Source organism: Lycorma delicatula, chromosome 8, assembly GCF_047948215.1.
Source record: "Lycorma delicatula isolate Av1 chromosome 8, ASM4794821v1, whole genome shotgun sequence".
Lineage (NCBI taxonomy): Eukaryota > Metazoa > Arthropoda > Insecta > Hemiptera > Fulgoridae > Lycorma > Lycorma delicatula.
This window is the reverse complement of record NC_134462.1, coordinates 100,699,598-100,723,861: the sequence shown is the minus strand read 5'-3', so window position 1 is coordinate 100,723,861 and position 24,264 is coordinate 100,699,598. Positions and strand designations below refer to the sequence as shown.

The 24,264-nt window shown below is 34.0% G+C and overlaps 2 protein-coding genes across 6 annotated transcripts in view; one reads left to right on the top strand and one right to left on the bottom strand.

Annotated features, from left to right (window-relative positions):
- The window catches only part of LOC142329169 (uncharacterized), a 236,808-nt gene extending 224,952 nt beyond the window's left edge, over positions 1 to 11,856 (bottom strand). Inside the window, exon 1 of the mRNA XM_075373543.1 lies at positions 11,490 to 11,856. Coding sequence (XP_075229658.1) covers positions 11,490 to 11,839 — 350 coding nt within the window. The 5' untranslated portion in view covers positions 11,840 to 11,856. The remainder of the gene's footprint in view (positions 1 to 11,489) is intronic.
- The window catches only part of LOC142329167 (uncharacterized), a 503,112-nt gene that overhangs the window by 265,024 nt on the left and 213,824 nt on the right, over positions 1 to 24,264 (top strand). For 4 of the 5 annotated variants that reach the window (XM_075373520.1, XM_075373519.1, XM_075373521.1 and 1 more), the window contains 2 exons: positions 9,185 to 9,327; positions 20,704 to 20,815. In XM_075373520.1, coding sequence (XP_075229635.1) covers positions 9,185 to 9,327; positions 20,704 to 20,815 — 255 coding nt within the window. Of the gene's footprint in view, positions 1 to 9,184; positions 9,328 to 18,594; positions 18,611 to 20,703; positions 20,816 to 24,264 lie in introns of those variants that run through there. The other variant, XM_075373526.1, reaches the window with a different exon arrangement.

Genomic DNA, 24,264 nt, shown 5'->3' with positions numbered 1-24,264 from the left:
TTAACTTGCTTTTCCGACAATTACATTTTTATTTACCGAGGTCGAGTAAATAATCCACGCGTGTGTAGAAGCGAATCGCGAATATTGTTTATTCGAAGAACACGCCGCCCTAAGTTAAGACATCGACCGGCTGATCATTTTTCCTTGCAAAACTTATTGTACTTCGCCCGCACTGGAGGGAAACATTAAACGTTTCGTGTTTTAATTTATACTTCATTGACGTCTAATAACGGTTTCTTTTTTATTATTATTATTGTACACAGAGATATCAGGTTTTTTAAATTAAAAATTACACTGTAATAAAATAACCGATAACTCTAAAAACCGTTCGTCAACAAAAAAAAACATACGCCGCTAGGGATAATGAGAAAAGGTTAGTTGTTGAGTACTTTGTGGGAGGGAGATATTTTTAGAATAGAGAATAAGTTCTAAAGTAGTAAAAAGTGTATTTTCTTCAATCAAAAAAAAAAAAAAAATGTAATTTAAGTAATTAAATTATATCGCGTACTACAGAACGGTCCTTAAAAGACCCGGATAAAATTAGCACTTTTATCGTTATTGCGAAGCGGATTATTCAATCTCAAACTCGCCGACAAAGATGAAACAAACAGTTTAAAAATCGCTTCATAAACGGTACGCACAAACAACTGTATATATGCAGAATCTCTAATTTATTATTTGCCTAACTTAAGGGGTCGTCGATTAAGATAAACAAACATATTCAGGTGGACAAATTTTTTTTTTCTAGCCTTTGGACCACCGTTAGGTACTGCTTCAGAGGATGAGAAAAAATGACAGTTTTGTAGCGCGTGAAAATGCCACGCCTATATAATGGGATTCAAACCCGGGACCTCAGGATGAAAGGCCGAGACGCTACCACTAGGCTAGAACGTGTATATCTTTAGAAGGATTGAGATTTTTTAAATGAAATTTGCTGTATATATATCCGAAAACATTTTCTTCAAAATAAATAATTTCGGAGATTTAAAGACGTAAATTATTGTGGGGGTCATTCAAATTTTTTGAATGAACGCACAATTTAGAATGCAGACCTCATAATTTTTTCAAATTATGCCCCTGTTTTCACACTTTTTTGCCTATTTTCACTTCCTTCGCTAAACGAATCTCTACATACAATACGTTAAGGAAAGACGGACAGTTTTGCATCATTAATATAAGACGCCATAAACGCAGACCCCCGTAAATGTAGTATCGCTGGATAGGGAATTACCCCCCGGATGTACGTCAGACAGATTTAAGACAAAATAGAAAGTGAAGAAACTGTTGAAAGTATGAAAAAGTTAAAATTCATATTTGTTTTGTTTCATTGGCCCTTAGATGCGTCCAATCGCTACCATCAGGTCGCTGTGATACAATCAGAACCAGTAATAAATAAATGTTCTGTACATTTTTTAACTGTAACATCTCAATCGTTGTACTTACTTTCCCTCTGTTTATAAATAAATTATTGCTGCAGTTAATATGATTTGTGTTTATTTTTATAAAATTTAAATTGCGGAATCTTCGTACGGATCCGCTCGTTAATAATAATTTCTATTATCGATAATAATAAAATGGGCCCAAATTTTTATCAAATCGCATAATTTTTGCGATTCGCTTTAACAACCTCAAACGATTTGAACAGATGAAGTGTGACTGTGTTCAAAATAAAATGGTCAACATTTTTTTTAGTAAAACTTAATTTGTAAAACTAATATAAATATTTTTAGGAGCTGTAATTAGAAAATTTAAATGGCTGCCACTTTGTAATTTTCAGTGATAAAATTTTCAAACTCTTTTATATTTTTTAAAAGATGTTGTCGGGTATATATACAGAAACAAATTTCATTAAAATATTTTATCCGTTCTCAGGATGTAAAGTTAAATTGAAAAAAAAAACAAAAAACAAATGGTGGTGAAAATAACGTAAGGTAAGACATTTGTTCTTATGAATGTAAAAAAGTTGCGGATTTTCACGTCCTGAATCGGGCACTTAAGAAGTTCGGGCAATACTCCCGGGTTACTGCATAATTTTAAATAAAAATATTATCACAACAAAATCAAGTAAAGTAATAATAATTTTAAGGCAAATAAATTTTTTTCGTCGGATGAAGGATTAAAGGATAGTCGGTATAGTACATTGGTTCTCAAAGTGGGCGATAACGTCCCCTTGTGGGCGCAGGAGCCCTTAAGGGAGGGGGGGGGCGGTAGAAGACCCACAGAAAATTGGAGGCGTTCAAGCGGTGTAGGAATACGATGGCTGATTGAAAAAAAAGGAAAAATTATGTTTTCCTGTTATTTCAAACTAAAATTAAATATCAACTGCACTAGTACAAAAATTAAAGGCACACCTATATTTTATGATAAAAAATGATTATATTCAAACTTTAACTTTGAAAACGAGAGGCTTAGGAAGACGAATAAAAAAAATTAAAGCCGAATACTGTACTTTTTGACAGTATACTTCAGATTTCAAAAATCATCAAATTAAAAAAAAAATCAGCGAGAAAAAAGTTTTAAAAATTTGAAAGTTTTTAATCGATCAATTTATATTTTATTTGAGTATTCATTTCTTGATTTACAAACGATTTACGTTTGTTGCCGCTTTTTGAATTACACGTAGGATTCAGATTTTTAGGGTTTTAAAGTATCCCTCTTTGTAATAAGTCTCGAATTATACAGTAAGGATCGGTTTCTTTAAAAAAAAGGGATTTAATTTTAAGATGTCAGTCGTTCGACCGGTTTGTGCGCCATCACATATTTACTACCTACATACTATGTCCTCAATATATTTCTCCCTATACGATTTTTTCTTTCTACATGGCTCACCGATCTAATTCGTTTCTACAAAATTCTTCCATAAATTACTGTCCTGTTCTTTTAATTTACGACCTCTTAATTTTAATTATTCTCACTTTTAAGTCTCAATAACTTTCTATAATTACATTTTAGTTTTTTATTATTTTCCTGTTGTCCGTGAATCATTACTGTAAAACGCTACACGCTACACAAACTTTTTAAGAATTTATTTCTAATTTTTTCATTTTTATTCTATTATAGCAGATTTCTTTCCGGTATGAAAACTACTTTCATGTGCAGATTTACTTTTGATGTCTGCATTACAGCGTTCTTTCTTTGTAACTTTACTACCTAAATTTAACCAAAGATTCCTCTCCCTTCTGGAATATCTAGCATTATCATTTAATAATATAACTTATAACGTACATTACCGAACCGTTACGTGGCGATAGATTACATTAAAATTGCATAAAGAAAGATTTCGAGAAAATTGTTTCGATTTACCGATAATAAATGCCATTTTCCTAGGAATATACTGATATACAAACAGGACGGAACAGTTCTCGGTAAAGGCTTAAGTGTAGATAGTAATGAACTATTACGCTGTATTAGCCACGTGCTGGTAAAGCTTTTGGAGGGAGGTAATAAACACTGATAGAGAGAAGCCATTCCGTTTGTGTCGACGTCATCAACTGTTGAGCGTTGTCTGGTCGCTTATATATATATATATTTTAGTTCAGTGGCCGTCGCAGCGTCGTACTGAATTTTTATTAAAAAAAAATTTGTACTTAATTTAAGATGTGTTATTATATCTGATAACTAAATATAGATTATTTACTTTATTGTAAAAATAATCGGTCATATAATTAATAATCGCTTATTTAATTTATACTGGGGACTACATAACTTCCTTGTACGCCTATTAAATTCCATATACACATTTGTAAAAGTACATAAAAATTTTATTTCACTAATAACTTCTAATTTTTTTCATATATATATATTTTTATTGTTATTACTGAATCATTAGTTATTGTAAACTTTTTTTACAATGAGAGATTAATATTTATTAATAAATCAATATATTTAAATTAAAAAAAAAAAAAAATGAAGTCGGATTTGAACCGATGTGCCATTAATTCATTAATTAAAATTTTATTTAGCTATAACTCTGGAACCGATGACAATAATCGTTGAAAAGCTCTCAATGAGGGCTTATTACTGCAATTAAGAAAATGTCCAAAATCCAAATTTTTGGATTTTTGGCTTTTTGGAAACTTTTGGTTTCGATTGCAATCAAAAGGGGAGATACACAACTAGATGTTACAACAGTACTAAATCCAAAATTTCAACATTCTACGGCTAATCGTTTTTTAATTATGCGAGATACGTACGTAAGTAGGTACAGACGTCACGCCGAAACTAGTCAAAATGGATTCAGGTATTATCAAAATGGATATTTCCGTTGAAATCTGAAAACCGAAATTATTCGCGAATACAATACTTCCTTGTACTTCGTTCAATTGTTAGAGAATTATGAGAATAATCAAATTACTTATACAAAATTTCATTTTATATAGAAAATATAGTATCCACGTACCAATAACTATGTACTATATACCTATATTTTTTTATATAAATTGTACAAATACCAACGGTGCCATTGTTAAGAAAATTATAATTTGATTTTCGTACGAAAAATATTTTTTCCCAAATTTAAGTTTTCAGATAAATAGGGCCCTCAAAGTTTAATAAATCGGGTGGTGGTCAGTTTACTTTTTGCGAGAAACTGTATTAAGCCTTAAGCTTTCATCGTGAAACCGCAATATTCATTATGCTTTTTTATCGTTTTGAACTAAATGGTTTTTATTATATTGAACAAGAACGAGGTGAATTGTTGCATAATTATTTAATCTTTTTTATACTGAACAGCGAAATTCATTTTATACACTCATGTCAATGTATAAAAGCCATTAGTCGCTGAATTTAGACGGGTCATTCTTTATTTTATTTAAAATAAGTATCATTGTTATTTCACAAAGTTTACCTATTATACGGTCAGAAGGATCTTTAAAGCTCCGGATACGAAAGACGTAGACGCCAATGTTTGTGTGTGCTTGTTCGGGACGGCTCTGTTTGCGGACTGATGCGAGGATTCTTGTTTACTCTTACCTTTAATTTGGAGCGATTATTATAACATCACCGGGTAGGAAACAATCACCTTGGCTGCCCCCGCCAAACCTCACAAAAATCCAGAACACAGTGATTGAAAAGGGTCCTCCCCGGCCATAATACGGCTGGCTCTCTAGCAAAAACCCGATGGAAAATACCGGCTAGATGAAGCTAACCGACTAAGGAAACGGAAAGGATAATATATCTATGTATAATGAGAGTGAAATAAGACGAATGAGTTCCAAGATACTTTCCGAGACTCTACCCGTATCCATCTCCGTCCATAATCCCATCGGGGTAATAATAGCCGCAACGAATTCTTTTTCCTCCGACTATTAAAAGGACATCTAAAGCTTAGGCTTCCCGTATATTCGAGTAGCATCGAGAGGTTTCTGATAAATTATATATGCCGATCACCGTGACCGAATGATAAGCGTCTCTGCCTTTCATTTGGAGGTTCTGTGTTCGAGTCTCTGTCAGACGTAGCATTTTTACAGGCGAGAAAGTGACCTCCGTGGCGCGATGAGTTGTGAGAACGACTGGAACGACTGTTTTTGAGCTGAATATGAATAAACGAGAGCTCTGAAAAATGATCGTCAAGACTTATTAAACGGAAAATCGGCTGCGAGAAAAACCCGCATGGCGAAGCGATCTCGAAAAAAAGATTTTGGAGTATCTTCCAACCCATTTTTGTACTTATTAGAGATATTTGTCCTCTGTGACATTCGTTTCCGTAGTCTCTGTTCGATATAATTCGTGTATTTGGCGTTTAGAATCGCCCGACTCGGTTGTTCGTGATAAGAATAAATAATGATCTGTTGTATTTATTAAATTGTTTTCATCGTGATTATGAACAAAAATACCCAATTCTACCCATACCCAATTACCCATACCCAATTCTAAATACGAGGGTTATTTTTTTTTCAAGGTTCGATCAGTCGCGAAATAAAAACCCGCGCAAAAATCGGATGAACCTTTGCGCATATGTGTTGCTCAGCGTCTCTAGTATTGCCTTCAATCACGCCGCGTCACTTCGTTTAGTTCTGAACACGCAGCTAGCACGTAAACATGTCTACAACAATAGCATCTCCTGCCAAGTGTGAAGTGCGTGCGGTAATTCGATTTTTTCAGGCTTAGGGGTGTAATGCAGCTGAAATTCCTCGACGAATAAGTAACATGTGTACGGTGAAATGAATGACAGCAAAGTGCGACAATGGTGCAGGAACTTTAAAGCAGGACGTACAGATGTTCATGATGCAGGCGGTTACGGAAGGAAGCGAGTGTAAACCGATGATTTTGTTGAGCGAGTGGATGAGGCAATTCGAGAAAATCGTCGGTTCACAATTTCTGTATTGAGCGATTCGTTTCCTGAAATTTCAAGGCCAGCTCTCTACACCATTTTGGGTGAGAGACTTCAGTACCGCAAACTGTGTGCGAGATGGGTTCCCAAGATGCTGTCCGACCATCACAAAACAATGAGAATGGACGCCTCCCTAACGTTTCTCCAGCGCTACCACAATGAAGGAGAAGACTTTTTGAACAAAATTGTCACAGGGGACGAGATACGGGTTCATTTCGAAACTGAAGAAACAAAGGAACAATCCAAACAGCGGATGCATTCTCATTCTCCCAGTAAACCAAAGAAGTTCAAACGAACCTTCTCCAACAGAAAGTGTATGGCTACTGTGCTCTGAGACCGGAATGGTTCTCTTGGTGAAATTCATGGAACGTCGCACGACCATGACTGCAGCCTCATACTGCGTGACTCTTCAACGTTTACGAAGGGCAATTCAGAATAAGCGGAGAGGAATTTTGTCATCGGGCATTGTCTTTCTCCATGACAATGCTCGGCCGCCCATTGCAGCTGTAACAAAGAAGCTCCTGCAACGTTTTCGTAGGGAAGTGTTTGATCACCCATCACACAGCCCGGATTTGGCTCCATCCGACTTTCACCTATTTGCTCACATGAAACGCTGGCTAGGAGTACAACATTTTGGCACAGACATCGAGCTGCAGACCGGCGTAGAAACATGGCTGAAAACACAGGCGGCTCCGTTCTATGACGAGGGTATTGGAAAGTTGGTACCACGCTACGACAAATGTCTTCTTCGGAAAATTTCACTACTTTGTTCAATTTTAGGATTTCAACATCGGCGGCTACGTCATGGAGGAGTTCCATGAACGATCGCGGCGCTTCTTTTTTTCTGTAAAGAATAGAATCTGATGGAATTACGTTTCGAACGGCCTTCCTTACACGGCGTGTAAGGATGAACTGCGAATTACGCGCAGTATCTCATGAGGATGTGCTGCTCCGTAGAAACGGTGTATGAACTTTTGGGGTTGGGATACCAAATCGCGATCGGTTTTTGAGATACACTCAAAATCGGAGTAACATACTATAAAAACTGGAAACATATGATGGTAATTCTTGAATTCAAGTATAGGTTTAGAGCCATCTTCCTGCACTTCGGGGAGAACAACTCTTTCAGAAGGGTTACTGCTGCACCTTTCCATGTGTTTTGCCATCTTTCTCCCACAGTCCTTATCAGTTTTGTAGTAGTAGGTGAAACACCTCTTATAAATCTTAATTCCGTACTTGTGTTTCGTCAGCTTGGATCGTATCAACCTTTCGAATCGGAAATGTTGGCGATCGCCTTCGACTAACAACAAAAGATCAAAATGATCATGTTCTTCTATTGATGGGAACGATGTTTTCGTTCTCATCTACCGAGAAAACGTTCACGGGAACCCCATTATTTATTTTTTCGAATTTGGAGACATCACTCAAAGGTGTTGGAAAGTTAAGGGAACCAAAATTGTATTTATTTAACAGGACGTAGTATCTCTTATTTATACGATACGATCAAAACCTTGCACGTACTTGCACAGGATCGACCGTACGAAACAAAGATCGTCGTTATTCTTCACGCTGACGACGGCATGTTTGTGTAGGATGGATTTAGGGAGAGGAATGAAATATGACTGAGTGGATGATAACGATTAATGCGAACCAAGACCCCCATTGACACTCAGAAGCTTCCAGCCGCTTTGCTTCCCTTCAAAATTGGTCTCCTCTCGAAGCAATGACTCGAACGCGGCTTCTGTTCGATATCGTTCACGTTGATGACCGCAAAGTTTTTTGTGTTGAAGCATACGTCTCTATACTCATCGACCGTTGGTTTTTCGTACGATAAGTCGATTAAGATGTATTTTACAGAACCATAGAGATCAACCGATTCGGACTGCAACGATTCAATTTCAAGCTTCATAGAATTTAAAAGCGGTTCGAGTCCTTGTTTGTTTGTCATTCTTATAGTAGTATGTGACCAAGTTGCAATTGAATCCGTTTTCAACATGGGTGAACCGGCCGACTTGATCGATCGCAGAGAGTCTGATCTTGTACCGGTTTTCTCCAGACATGTTCCTGCAACAACAGCAGCAATCACGAATTAGATTGTGGTCGATTATGAGCCTTCATATATATCGGGTGAGAGTTAATAATGCAAATAATATTTAAATTAGTCCATTTTATATTTCAATTATGTAGTCTTGTATACTTCAGGTTTATCGTAGTTGGTCTAATTGCTATATTAAGCTAACAGTTATGATGTTGGCGTAAATCAAACCAAAATCGGGTAACTTACAGATAAAGTCAGTGTACAGACACAGTTATGTGTTGTCACCTCTTTTAAGTCTTCTTCAGATTATAAGTTACGCGATTTCCTCCATGTTCCTTCACATAGTCCGATAAAATTGGCCTTCCGATCTGATGACCGGACGTAATAATGATTTTTGCACGATTAAATAAGCCGGTCTCACGAATATAATCAAATTAAGGTAACGAAACTCGAGGTAGACTTGGTGCCAGACACTAGGTATTGTTTGAAACACACATTGTTTACCGAGAGAATGAACATGTAATGCTTGTAAATCATAATGACGGTTTATTATAACGAAATTAACTAAAGGTTTGGTATCAATCAGAGTTGCTTTCTTTGAGAGAAATGATTCTAAGAATGCGCCCGGTTTCCTCTGGTAAAATCTAAAGCGTTTCGAGTAGACTCAGTATATAATTTTCAGCTGGGTAGGTCTATACCGGTGCGAAGAGTATTATTCGATGCGAATATTATTATTACGTAATTCAGTTTTACTAAGTAATACTTTATTTTATACTAAATTATTTTTTACATTTCGTATAATTTTAATGTTTCAGGCTGGACACCTCTTCACGAAGCCTGCAATCACGGTTGGTTTGATGTCGCTAAAAGGTTACTGGAAGCCGGTGCAGAAGTTAATGCTCGGGGCTTGCACGACGACACTCCTTTACACGATGCAGCTATTAATGGGCATTCCAAGGTAATTTATTTTTTATTTAATTTATATTAAGAACAAATATAATATATTTTCAAGCGTAATGTTAAATTAGGAAAAACTCATTCACTGTACAAAAGAGTGTAAAATTACATGTAAAATTACTTTTAATTTGTATCGCTAAAATTATAAAAGTTAGAAAAAAAATTAAAAATGCGTTTGTAATAAATAAAATTTAGTATGTGGCGTGTATGAATTAGAAAAAAAAATTACCTACCGGTACTTGTGTCATTAGTAGAAAATTATGTCGACCTATGTCGATGTTATATGCTTTTGTTACCTACAGCAATTCAGATTAACATTAAACAATTAAATACGTAAAAGATTATGCTTTCAAGTTTTCTCGGCACAATATAATATAAAAAAATAATAACAATTAAAAAAAATTACGTGTTGTAAATTAAATATTGAAAAGTCCTTTTTATTTTGTGAAAACATCAAATTTTCGAATCGATTCGATCAAAAAAAATCCTTATTTTGTATGTATGTTCAAACTTGTTGCCTAAAAAAATCAAAATAAATCCCTTTGGCATGCTGGAAGGCGGAGGTAGATTTCACCGGTGCTAAGTAGGGGATAAAAAGATTTCCACCTTAAAGTTAAGAAAAACTTCAAATTTACTCGATACGACAACGGTTGCATGTGTTAAAAAGTTTTTTTGCGTTCGAAACTCCATTTTTTCCACCCCCCTTGGCCAACGATTGGTGATATCAAAAAACTTTACTTAGATAAGTTTTAGGCCCTTATCCAAAGAATAGTAGAAACTTTAAACGAATTCGAAATTTTACTTAAAAAGAAAGTTATAGCGATATTTTGTTTTTTCGACAAAGCCCTCCCATTTCCACCCCATGGTCCGATTTTGCCCATTAACGCCGAGATTTTGGGTCGTTATATTTTTTTTTATGTATCAATTTGAAAGTGATTGGTTAAAAATTACAGCAGTTGTCGTGTCCACAAGAAAGTGAAATATATATATAACCGTTTGAACTGACGGTGATTTTGGGGTCTGGGGGATGTGAAACGCGAAGATATGTCGAAATTTTCTGGAATTCGAATCATGATATCCGTTACAATAGGTAGCTTTTTATGAAATCTACTTAAAAATTTCGTGTAGACACGCTAAAAGCACTCAGGGAGAGGACGTATTATTCGGTTTCAGGAAATAAACATATATTAACAGGATTTCTATCTTCTTCAAGGCAAAATATACTAAATTATAATCGTTTAAAATTTCGAAAAATCTGAAAATATTGAGCTGTTCAGTAAAAAATCTCATCTTTTTAAAACCGGAAGTGATTACACAATTACGTATAATTATATTATACGTGATTTGACCTATCGGTAATCAACACACACACACACATATGACTTTTTATTAGGTTTGGAAGGAGTAATGACAATGACGATATATGTTTAAAAAAAATATTTACTGCTAATTGTGTAATATAAACAAACTTGATCATTTTCCTCCCCTGTGAACCGACTTCTTTCGAAGTTAAAGTAAAATGTTTTGTTTGATTTAAGAAATTCTCTTTGCGTTGAAATCAATCAATTCACCCGTTCATATACATGTGTTACTGCAGAAACGACCGAGCTCTAATTAATTGATGTTGAATTTCTCTATGCAGACCTCCCAAACGTGAAATAAATCATGAAATCCAATTTTTGACAGAGATCTTGCATTACTAAAAACGTTGTTAGAATTAAAGTTTTATTATCGCTTTGGAGGTCGTCTTGTTTTTATAAAAATAAAATCTTACCGCGGTTCATTGCTTTTGACCGTATCAGATCAACTGGCGTCAAGGAAGATAGATAGAAATTTCAGTCAAGGTCTGTTTCGATTCAGTAACTCGAAAATAGACGGTTGTTGTACTGAATATAACAAACTTCCCTATGATTCAGTATGTTTCTCTTATCGCTGAATCGGCAGTTTGTGTTTCATAGCTTGACGGTGCCGCACGACGTCGCTGTTCGGAAATTACACTTTTTTTTGTAAAAACTTTGTTTTTTATATTTATTTCCGATTATAAAAATTTCAGTCGTAATGTAACAACGGTTTTATAATTTACGGTTTTACTTTAATAAATTTTAATAATAAAATAATTAGAATGATAATAGTAACTTGCCTAATCAGTAATAATTAACTTACCTTTTTATATCTTTTGAAAATTTTAAAATTTTTTTGGCCTTATATGCAGATGATGGAGATATATTCAATCGTCGAGCCAAACATCTGGTCGATTGTTCAGGGTTATTTTCTAACGTGCGGGCAATGTCATCTATTACTTCTTCGGTCAAAACACTTCTCGTCCTTTGTCTCGTTCTATCGAAAACGGAACCGGTCGATCGAAATCTCGCGACCGAAGCGTAAATTGTCGTTCTACATGGAACGGAAAGTTCTGGAAATTTTTGCCGAAATTTATCTCTAACGTCTTTCCAACACTTACTCTTAGCGTAACTGTCGCAAATAAAAACGCGTTGTTCGATAGTAAATTTCATATTAAGGCTGCGTTAACATCGACGGTTAAAATAATAAAACCGACCCGATTAACCGAAAAGAGAAACCGATTCACGAATCAAATCGTTCTTACTTCGACGCCACGGGTGTATTCTTAACAACGATGAAATAAAACACGGTTTTCTTGTTTCCGTACAAGTATATTGTGCGCCTTTAATCGTAAACAAAAAAACAATTTCGTCATTAAGATAGTATGTATCGATATGGATAAACGAAACAAACTGTAGTTACGAGCGAGAGCGTCGGGGCAGCGTCAAGGTTAAAGCTACGTAACGCATACGTACTACTAGCAGTTCGGCGATAAAAAACACGCGCTGTTCAAAATAATCAACTTTATTTTTTCTGTATGGAGATAAAAAAGACCTACTGCGATTCGGTACTCGTCACAATACATTAATGTTATTAAAATCACAATCTCATCCTGGTTTTTTATCCGTAATTTGTTTTTTCTTTCAAAGTATTTTTTTACGATGCATATTGTCGTACATAGAGTATCACTGAATTTCAGTGAGCTTCTGTTCTAAGTTACGATTTGTTTTGTTTTGTATTTGTGAAATTTATTCTGCTCTTTTCTGTTGGTATCGATTAATGAACCGCAAATTTACGATCTAACACCGGTTTCTTTTGTTCACTCGATCTGATGTACGGGTGATGCGGGTACGTTCACACCTTAACGAAATAGATACATTTAAATATCACAGAACGTTCATATTACTGTGAAATTCGCTCTCTCGCCGATTTATTTACTGTTCCCGTAATATTAAATCTATCAGTTAACATCTGTATTCTGAATCGATAAGTTCTCTTTGTTACTGATTTTATTCGACCTAAAATGAAACCGAAATATTTCATTTCATAGCGTTATTATAAAACGTATGAAGCTCGTCGTCTTTTAAAAGTTTATGACGCTTGCGTATATCTTTGTCTGAAATATAATATAACTTCGGGACTTCTTTAAAAAGTAGGAATAATTTTTTCCGCACTGTTGTTCAACGACCGTAAATGCGAATCGTATGACCAATAATTAGTAAATAAAGACGCGTTAGCGTGCGTTTTCGTTTACGAATTTTTTACCATCGGAAAAAAAATAAATAGTCTATCGTTCAAAAATAATATCAATAAATATCACAGCTAGATGAAAAATTATGTCGACTCTGTTTCAGACATGTTATTTGCCGTATGGAGAAAAAAAAATACGCCCCCCCCCCCCCCGATTTAAAAAAGAATCATGTAATTTCACGGGGGGTTTGTGCCGATTTATTTTCCTTACGGTTGATAACGGTTAAATATTTCATATACTATAAACTTTTATAAATTTGTATTATCGTTCCCAGTCTTTCTACGAGTATCAAATGAATAATGATCTTAAGGTCAAAAGAGGCCAAGGAAAAAACAGAAGCAAAGCGGCTTAGTAACTTAAGCAAATTATTTCTAAGTCGAACAAAGCTAGTGTACCGTCGTAAATGTATAGAAGTTCAAATTGTAAAGGTTTTCTTACAGTATTTCATCGGCCTTGGAATGAATATTAGTTATTGTTTAACAAATTTCGATACATAAATGTTTTATTCTGATCGCTACGTAATAAATATTTTATTAATATTGCATCAAGAATGAGTTGATATGCTACTCCACGGTTAAAACAAACAAAAACTGTTCCAGTATTTGCCTGGATGAGTTGAAGGAAACGTTGATTAGAGCAGCGTAAAAATACACTATTAATTAATTTAAAAAAATTATATTTAAAGAAGCAGTTAAGTCCCTAATTATTAATCTTGAATACATGAAATAGTAATAATTGATGTATGTAAGTAATTATGAAATAAATAACTGTTCAGAAGGCGTTAATGAAAATTATTATGTACACGAAAATTAAATCTTGTCTTTAACTTTTCTGATTTGTTATTTAAAATCTCATGGGACAGAATATTTTTTTCTGTAAAATAAAAATCTTTGAATTTTATTTAAAATTCAAAACAATTCATCCCATTTAAAAGATCTCTTTTAAATGGGTCGTAATTCATTAAAAGTTATTATAAATGGAAGGATTATAGAGCTATTCTAATAGAGCCAAAGTATTGTGATACTATTGTCAGGTTTGATAGCGGTATATATTGTTTTTTTTTTGGTTTTTTTTTAAGTCGGTGGCTGTTGGTTTTAGCAAAATTGCCGGTTCATAAAAAAAGCACATTATAATTTAAGATCTTCAATTATCTAAATATCGATGTATATGATTCATACTTATAGTAGCTAAGCAATGATCTTAAAACAGCGGACCCTTTTTTGTCGTTTTAATTACAATCCCTTGAAAACGGTTTAAATTTTTGAGGGAGACGAAGGTCGTGCATATTTTGTTAGTAATTTTGATCAATTAATTAATCATTGAAAAAAATATATAATAATAAGATCCATCCCGAAGACTAACGGAACTGACGTTTCTGTAACCAGGCAGTAGAAATATTTTATTAATGTAATCGCATAATATATCTGATTGCAAGAAGATTTCTGACTACGCCTTGTTGTTTTTCTGTGGCAATGTGAATATATTACTTCAAATTAAAAGATATTCCGATCAGTCTATTTAAAATTGAATTAATATCAGTACGAAACATTTTAAAATACAGATAAGTAATTAAATAATCTTACATTCTTTGTTTACTTTAGCGCGCACATAAATACGAATTTATAATAGATAGTCTAAAAAGTACTGAGCCTTTTGCGCGCGATATAGCGTTAGCGTAAATTGGGAAAAGTCGAGGAAGACCGGCATTTAAGCAATCATGACATCGCTAACACCTAAACCTCCATCACCAAACAGTGTTAAACCGTCTGGAGAATGCAAGTTACAAAAAGAAGCTCGACGTTTGGGTGCCGCATGATCTGACTTAGAAAAATTTACTCGATCGAATTTCTTTCTGCGAATCTCTACCGAAACGTAACGAAATCGAACCGTTTCTGAAGAGGTTGATGAAAAGAGCATAATGTACGACAGTATTGTGCAAAAAAAGATCGCGATCGAAACGAGGAGAAGCTGCATAATCTCTCGTAAAGACCACACTGACGCCCAGGAAGGTTATGCTGTGTGTTTCGTGGGGTCGGAAGGGCATCGTGCATCACGAGCTGCTGCCGACAGGCAGAACGATACACTCCACGATTAACGCGATTGCACCTTGGAATTCAAAAGAAGCGGTCTGACAGAAATTCCCGATCGGTGTTAAGTTAGATTCAAAAGAGGCCTGTGAAAACTACGTGTTGCAATGTTTTTGACCAGAAACCACAGAAGTTCTATAGCGACGGGATTACGGTGTTGCCGGAAAAATGGCAGCTCATCGAAAAAAACGCACCGTTTTTTTCGATGACCTTTCGAATAACATTATGAAACCGCATGTGCGACTATGCGGTTTCATAATGTTATTTAACAATAACAATAAATCTATTCTCAATTTTGGCCTCCAAAGGTTCAGTACGTTTTATACAACCTGATATTTATCGATTAACGCCTTCAAAATTGTTATTTTATTCTGACCTCATTTTATTGAATTCAGTATTTTTTCTTATGTTTATTACTTTTATGCGGTAACACGAAATAATTTTTTTACTATTTTTATGCGTATTGTGGATGAATCTATTACATTAAAGTATTTCAGTAAGGTTTTCCTTGATTCTTCCAGAAAAACGATGGAATCTCTCCGTTTTTTCTTATATACGAATCGTAAATGTACTACATGATCTATATAAGGAGTGTTTCATACAGCATGATCCGAAAGCTCCGAGTTTTGTAGATCGCAATAGTAAGAACTCACATCAGTAACCGGTAGTCAGCCATTATCCTTATCCGTATAGCATTCGTTCGTACCGTTCCGTTCTTTCTGCTATGATTGTCGCATTCGGTTTAAGATGAGATAAAAATTGTTATATTCTGGTTAATGTTTTGTTTAAATGTAAGAAATGTTTCTTTTCGCACTCCTGTAAAATTTTATATTTTTGAACTACGATTTTTTTTTCTTGGCTGTCTGCGATGTGAAAATTATTCAATCCAGAATATTTTCAAGTAAATTTGATATTTTTGTAAGTCTTTTTTAACATTGTATATTGTTTTTCTTATGATGTATTGTAATTTGATGCATATAATTGTCTATGGTCACTTAAATAAAGATTTTTATTTTAACTATTATTACAGATTATATATATTACAATGAAATCACTGCGTACCGCCGAGACATTTTCATCGTACTGAATCGTATGGTATAGAGTGAATGATTTGAATCGATAAAATGACAGATTGTTACGTACACAATTAGTCATTTCGGGTCATTCCATCGAATTTTGATGTCTAAGGCTTTACTACGAAATAATGAATACACTTCCATCCATTTACAAAGCTTTTAAACTCCTTTATTAAATTGATATTTCATACGTATATTATTTACTTACGCTGAATTTTTTTTTTTTAATGCATTAGTACGAGCAAAAACGATAAAGATTTTTTTCATAAGACTTGCTTAACAAAATTCAATAAAATTTCTTGCGTTGTGTATTCCTTTACACCAAGTTTCGTTATAATGAGTTTTAACCCGTGTTATTATTATTATAATATTAAGCCTAATTTTATTATTTTGTAGAACATTTTTAAGAAGCTCTCTTATCCTGATAGGTTTCCAGTTAGTATTTCTTTTATGAATTTTTACTGTTAGTAAGAAACGAATCTGTTAAAAAATTCTTCGGTCGTACTGAAATATTTAATATATCGATCTTTGAAAGAACAGCCTGATTGCATAATCGTATTGCAGGTACTGATATTTGGATTGTAATTACATCGCTGCAACTTAGGTATTCGAGCAGTATTGTGTTATTGTCACCGTTGCAGTAATTACACTTCGGCATCGTTTTGAATCTTCTCGTGAATGTAGTTGAATCGTTTGTTTTATCAAGAGGTAAGTAAAACGAATTGAGTTCATTTAATTCGGCGTTCTGGTATTTTACCGCAATATAAACTTTGTAATCAGAGGCACGACATGACGCAGTAAAATATTTCGAACGGCCGAGAACGGTGACGGTGCAAGAAAAAGCAGTGCCGCCGAGTCTATATACAAATGCGGCCCGATACATGGTTGCTCGGCTCTAAAGTAAGCCTTGATAAATTTTACTATTTATTTATATGAGGAGCTATGAAATGTAGATCGAAGCCTTCTGTGAACGTGAATTAAATATCGATCGCAACACAGCTGTCGACTGGATAAATTACCTACGGGAAGCGTGCGACGAAAAGCTTTTAAAAATCAAAACGTATAATCGGTGGCCCGAGTCTGACAGTGGAAATCGAGGAGTCTGTATTCGTAAGACGGAAGAACAACTTCGGTAAAGGGTGGAAAAGAGCAACGGGTATTCGGAGGGCTGTGCCCTGAAACGGGTTAATGTTTTACGTTCGTAGTAGATAATCTTGCTGCAGATATGTTATTGCCGATTGTAGTAGAGCATATTGCATCGAACCGAGTAATAATTTCTGACAGTGGGCAGCAGACAGTATTAATTTTTACAGTAATTGTATGTACAGTACTGTGAACCGTTCGCAGAATTTCATTGATCCATTTACGGCGGTGCATATGAAAAAATAGAAAGACTACGGGGGCGGGGCGAATTCTTAACGGCAGAAAAAAGTGAAAACGGATGATGGCAGTGTGTTTCAAGCAATTCTGGAAGATACTGCATTTTTTTAACCCTACTCATTTTGTTTTCATGTGTAAATATTCTGTGTTTCAAATATTATTATCTCGGTTTGAGCTTTCATTAATTTATATTTAATAATTTTAATCTGCAATTTTTTTTAATATGTAAAAAAAAGATTTTACACATTTATTTATTTGGATATTTAAAAAAAATTAATCGTCTGTATAATTATTAAAAAAAACCTACCGATAGTAACAACAGCCGATGACAATGTGAGAACAGCAGCACCGGTCGCTGAAGACAATTGAAAACGTTTTATTGTAATTTCTTTTTTCGCTTTCATCGTCACAAAAGTTTATATTTTGAAATTAATATCATCGTCGACTGTCGTGGATAGAAACATAACTTAAAGAAAGTTCTGTATTATCCAAACATTTGTTGCACGTGTTATTATAACCAGATATTATGATTTAATTTTATAATTGAAAAAAGACAACTATACTATACTATACAAAAAAAAGAAGTTATTTTCTATAACAATTCGTTAAGTTCATTATTGCAACCTTGAAACGGCGCCTTCGTAGTTTCTATACAAATTCGTACAATTAAACGTCTAAAACCTGCTAGGCAAGTAGATTAGTGTATAAACAGGGTGAAACTATTTACAACAGGGCGTATCTTGTCTAGATGTGTGCAGAAAGCATCTGATTTGTTTGGTGCGGTAGTAGACTAAAAACTAATGATAGATGACTTGTTTCGCTTTAATGTGTGGTATATTTCTAATTCAAGGTTCTATTCCTTTGCTATACGTATTCGAGGAACCTATCTCTCCCTCGTAGTAGTAGTATTGTTGTTAGTCTTAGCATTACGTAGTCATTTCTGAGTAAAATCCCCCCCACCATCGCCGACACATGCAGCTTTCCTGCACCTAAAAACAGTAACTAAATTTTACGAATCCTCATTTTGTATTCTGTTCTGCACTCGTGTACACCGTTCATGCATTTAAGAATTTTTTTTGGGTGCACCGAAAAATGTTTAATTTTACCCATCTCTCTTCTATCTGCAAGTAAAATTATATTTATACACGAGTAGGTATATATACACACACACACGTACATTTATTTATTAATTTTTTTTTGTCATCTTTCAAACGATTCGATACGCTTCTTTTCTCTTTTCCATTCTCGTCCGTCTTTTGATGCAGATAGCTTTTAATTTTGTATCTTCTATTTTCTACTTTATTTATTGTAATTATTCCTGCCCTTCCAAATTTTAACCCTAGCAATTTTTTCCGTTACCGAATTAATATCGGATGCCTTAATATATAACCTACCGCTTCACAATAGTTCGGCTTCGCTATTTATATTCTGTTTTTCCCGTAAAACTTCTCGGTTTGATGTTCCGACCTTTCTTTATCCTAACCTACTATTTGTAATATATATTTTTACCGTAAAACAATCGCTTAATATATGCGATTATGACATTTTTGTTTCTATTTGAACTTTACGTCTTACTGCACCTTTTAGGAATTTAAAATCTCAACTTTTTCCTCTTTGTTTTTTTAATACTCATCTAGATTTAATTATTCATCGAATAGTTATCATCGTTTCTACTACATACAATTCATTTTATTTAACCGTATATGTATCTTTACAAATAATTTTTTAACATTTTTAAAAAACTTCAACGACAGAAAAGCTTTACTAATTTTTTTTTTTTAGTGTGATTATTTTTTAACGATTTGAAATTGGTTATTGTATAAATATTTTGTTGCTTTAACAATAAATACGAATAAAAAGTATTTCTTTAAAAGGTTTTTGTAAATATTATTTATGTATTCCCTTTATATATTACAACGTAATGTAAATTTATGTAATCATAAAAACCGTCATGGAAGATGTTGGAGCACCCGTTTTTAATTCAAAGATATATTTTAAGTAGTGTTTATTTCCTTACTGTTCTATTTTACGTACATTTCGTACACAAATGTATATAAAAAAAGAAATGTTTCGAAATAATTTAATAAAATTCACGGGTCACCTGGTATTTGTTTAGAGTACTTTATATGATTTTGTTGTTTTTCTTTCTTATAAGAAAAATATCGGTTAACCTTACTCAACAGTAAATCACCGTAATTGTTTTGATGCAGCAGACCCGTTTTAGGTTACCTTTTTCCACTAATTACCCCCGTGATCGGGTCAGATGTCATCATTATTACGGCGTAGTCTGTCGAGATTACATATGAAAAAAGTCGACTGATGAACATCCGAATCACCTCAAATTTTCAACCAGAATATCCTTCTTAAGCCGACTGACATATACCCGTTATTTTTTTCCTGCGTAATCGGTAATTATTTATTGCCGTGAACAATTTTGCTTAACATCGGACTAACGTAAGACAGCAACATGACTGTAACTATATAGACGTACAGAAAGTATAATTTGTATGAAATTGAACTCACCCGATTCTGAGTTAGTAATAATGATGTTTATGGATTAAAAGGTTTTAATTAGCGTTCTGTAGGGATTTACACCGAACATATATATGTTGGTTTTTTTTTTGTAATTAAGGATACAACTAAATCTTTACACTTAAAGCATAATATTTAGTAGCTTCGAGCTCAGCTTGAAAATAAATGATTTAATAATCATTTACGTATAAAAAAACGAATGTATCGTTTGTTTTCTCTAATTGCAAATTCTTTAAAAGAAATAATTATTGACAAATTTTACCGGAAAGAAATTAATTATTTTTAACGATTCCAAAAAGAGAAATAACAAATCCCTTCAGGTAAGAATGATTTTATGTTTTTTACGGCCGTAAAAAATGAAGAAGAAAAAATATAAACGAATTCTTTCTGAAGGACGTAAGCAGGTTTATTTACACATCGATTAGGTAATATTGCGTTGTAGGGATAACATCGGAATACTCTCCTCCGGAAAACTCCTGCGGTAAACAATCGATCCTGCAATATTTATCTTTATTTTCACTGTATTAAATTTTATAAACTCGACCGTCTTCCGTGAAGAGTATATTTCTTTGTTATTATTTATTCTTGCATAGTATATATTTTATTTGATTTAGAAACTATAGTTTATTAACGTTTATAACAAACGTAATAAAATTTTATTTTATTTTCAAAATAAATTTAATAGTCATTTTATCTTATCTTTTTCACAGCTTGTTCGTCTTCTAGTCGAGTACGGTGCCGATCTAAATCTGCGAAACAAAAAAGGAAAAACGCCGCATGACGTAGCCTCGGTCTATCTGAAAGACTACCTGTTTCCTTCAGGTAATTTATGCTGTTATATTTTTAAATTGTAGTTTTAATTAATGTAAATATACGTTAGGAAATTCTGTAATCGACAGAAAAAACTTACCGATTTTTTACGGTAGATCCAAGTACTACAAAATAAAGCCGATAATTCCTATCAGTTATTTAATTTAATAACACGCTGTTTAATTTAAATAATAGAGCCGATACTGTACTTATACTAAACGCCTTATATCTTTGCCGATGAGTTTGCATCCGAAAAATTCAGTTCACAGTTCGTATTTTAATTTCTCGTAGATATCCGGAAAATTAAAACTTACGTGTATCTTAAATATAAATTAAACATTCGACGGTTATTAATGAAACAAATTACTGCCAATATTTTAAAAGAAATCGTAGACGGTATTTTCTTTTGACGTATAGACACCGCAGTCTCTGTATATGAAGATAAGTTTTTAAAAGGGATGGATTATAAATCAACAAGAAATTTTTTTAGAATTTATAAAATAAATATTACACTCACCGTCTAACTTCAAATAACGAATAACTGACGCATTGAACTTCTCAGGTAGAGTCGTAACATCGCTGATCACGTGAATGGGACTCCCGTTAACGACAACGATAGTGTTTCTGTTGATAAGCATTATTTCTAGGTGTTTTATTAGATGGCAAATTCTTTTGGGGTGGTCGTATCGATTTCGTTTGTAACGAAACGAAAACAAAACGTACTGTTTTGGTTTGGAATTCCTTAATAAAACGCTAAGCCTATCATCTTTATTTAATATTTATTATGTTTACTTACATTCCTGTATATAGGATAATATCTGTTCCAGGGGCTCCCAAAAAATCGGAATGAATTTTCAAGCAAGACTGTCATGTTGGTGTTTTAAAATCTTATATTATATCGAGCCGGTTCGCAGCCTGGGTTTGTTGAATCGGTAACCCGGTCGTTAGGCTTATCGTGCGTTCGCCGGAGAGATAATGTAGTCGACGAACAGAACGCCTCGTCCTCACCGTAAATCGGTCGGTCTGACCCCTAGAATATTTGCGGGAAAAAAAAGGGTCGAGAAAAGAGAGATGCTCTCTTAAAGAGCATCTCTCTTTAGGTAGAACCTGCTTAAAAGCACGTTCTACCCGAGGAATATCCTCCTGCCTGGAGGAACATCGTAAGCCCTCGCAGTAAAGACAATTAATTTAGTTCGCATACCTTCGAGTGATAAGTGATATTTTAATCTTGAAGGGGAGCGCTACGTTAATGAGGACCGTTTTCAATCGACCGATTAAAAACGTTATCGTCAAAATACTTTTCCTACGTTCTAAAATCTACACGGAAATTGCGGCTCTAAGTGATACTTCCACGAGCCGGCCCGCTAAATCTGTAGAGTCAAATTTTTCATACGATATCCCTCAAAACCGCTAAGTCGGGCTCTTATAGGAGTTTTTATTACGTCAGTAGAACTTCAGCGGCAAAAGAAAAATTTGACCATTTTCAAAGTAAATAGTCGATTTTTGGAATCGTCTTTTTCGGGTTTTACCGATCGAATGTTTTTTTTTTTAATTTCGTTCGGATTTTTAGTGTAAATATATTTTTCTTTTTTATACTTTTATTTATTTGGTTTTTAAATGATGTAGATTTAATTTCCTAATTAATATTAAACTTTTATTAATCGTAATTTTTTATTTATTGGAATTCGTTATTATTTAACGACAAAGACGAATGTATATTGCAGTTATTATGTTTACAGCAGTATAGTCTCGCTAAAATTAACTCGTGCATTTCAGGACTATTAATATCGTCCTCGAACCGGACCCGAAATTATTTTGACTTATAATATTTTATAAATGTCGGTCGTAATATTATATGTGGCGACTTAATCATTTTTTTTATGTTACTATCAAATACCGCACGGTTTGGTAATGTAAAACATATATTTCATATTATTAATTCGTAATATACATAACCGTAACGTCAGTTCATTAGCGTTATACAGGCCGTGATTTATAATTTTTTCCAAACTTTATTTATAAAACCGTAAATAAATGGAACGGTAAATGATTATTTTTAATTACTCTCGTTCACCGTTTTTTAGTTGAAGTCTTTAAAATATTCTTCACGCATTCAAAATTTTTTTTTGTATTCCTGTACTTACATAATTGTAAGTTTTTTAATCCGAAAATACATAAAAATTGTAAAATTTGATTATTTTATCTTCTTTCCTTTTAAATTGACTTAAATATCTATTGAAGAAAAGAAAAAAAAACAAAAGAACAATAATTGACGGTTTCATTATTTCCTGTACGCACGTCATTTCCGCATTATACACAGTAGCCTCTATTTTATACTGCAACGATGGATACTTTCCCTCTACGCTTCGTTATAACTACCCTAAAAGGATAATGACGTCATACTTCATTCAAAATGTCTTTTTCCTTTGTTAATCCCAGAATCGGAATAGAACAAAAAATCTACAAATAACATGGATTTTTTATTTAATAGCGTTCACTATTACAATTTTAATAATACTGGGAAAACTCATTTAATTAAACGATTAGCGATTATTACCTATTTAACGGAAGAAAATCGATTATTTGAGATGCCTTCTCTCGTAAATTATCGCTTTAGTATTTGTCGATATTATAAAAAGTACACGAATCCGGTTATCTTACGAGAAAAATTTTATATCGTAAGTACCGTGAATGTTGATGCTGTAATACAGAAGGCTCTTAAATTACGATAATTCTGTCGGTTGTGCTTTTGTGGTCGGCAATAGAACATACATGTTTGGTCCTACCGGCATCGTCACTGTTTTCGTGGCGGAACTGTATGCTATTTATAAGATCTTAAACGTTTAGCCCGATATCTCTACATGTACTTATGTGTTCAGATAGTACGAGTGCCTTGCAGGCGATCAGCGACATGTGTTCCAGGCACTCTTGTCTGTAAGATACAGTCTGTTATTTCTGAAATGACTCTGCGTAAAACAAGTGTGAGTTCTGCTGGATCCCCAGCCAAATTGGAATTTAAGGTGTCGAGCGCGTCTGTAGTGCGGCAAAAGAAGTTTGTTCCAGTCTTCTTTCACTAATCGCGTTGTTTCGGACGATCTTGTGTGTTTTCTGAAAACGGTGGTTCGTGATGAGCGAAAAAGTTAACGGAATACGTCCATCGACGATAAATTTAGTCGAATTAAGAACACAGTGTCACCGTGGAGCTCTTCATACAGGAATAATTTGCGGTTTGCGAATAGGACACGCTAAACTCAAGACCCAGACCGATGCACCCGTTTGCGTTCGCTGTAACTATCGACTGACGGTACACCATGCCCTTTTGGACTGTGTCTGTTTCGCGGTATCGCGTCGGAAATTTAAATTAGGTGCTAACATCCGAACATTTTTAGAGAACAATATGACGTTATCGAATGTTTTACTATTTTTTTAAGGCTGCGCATTTATATTTAATTATTACTATA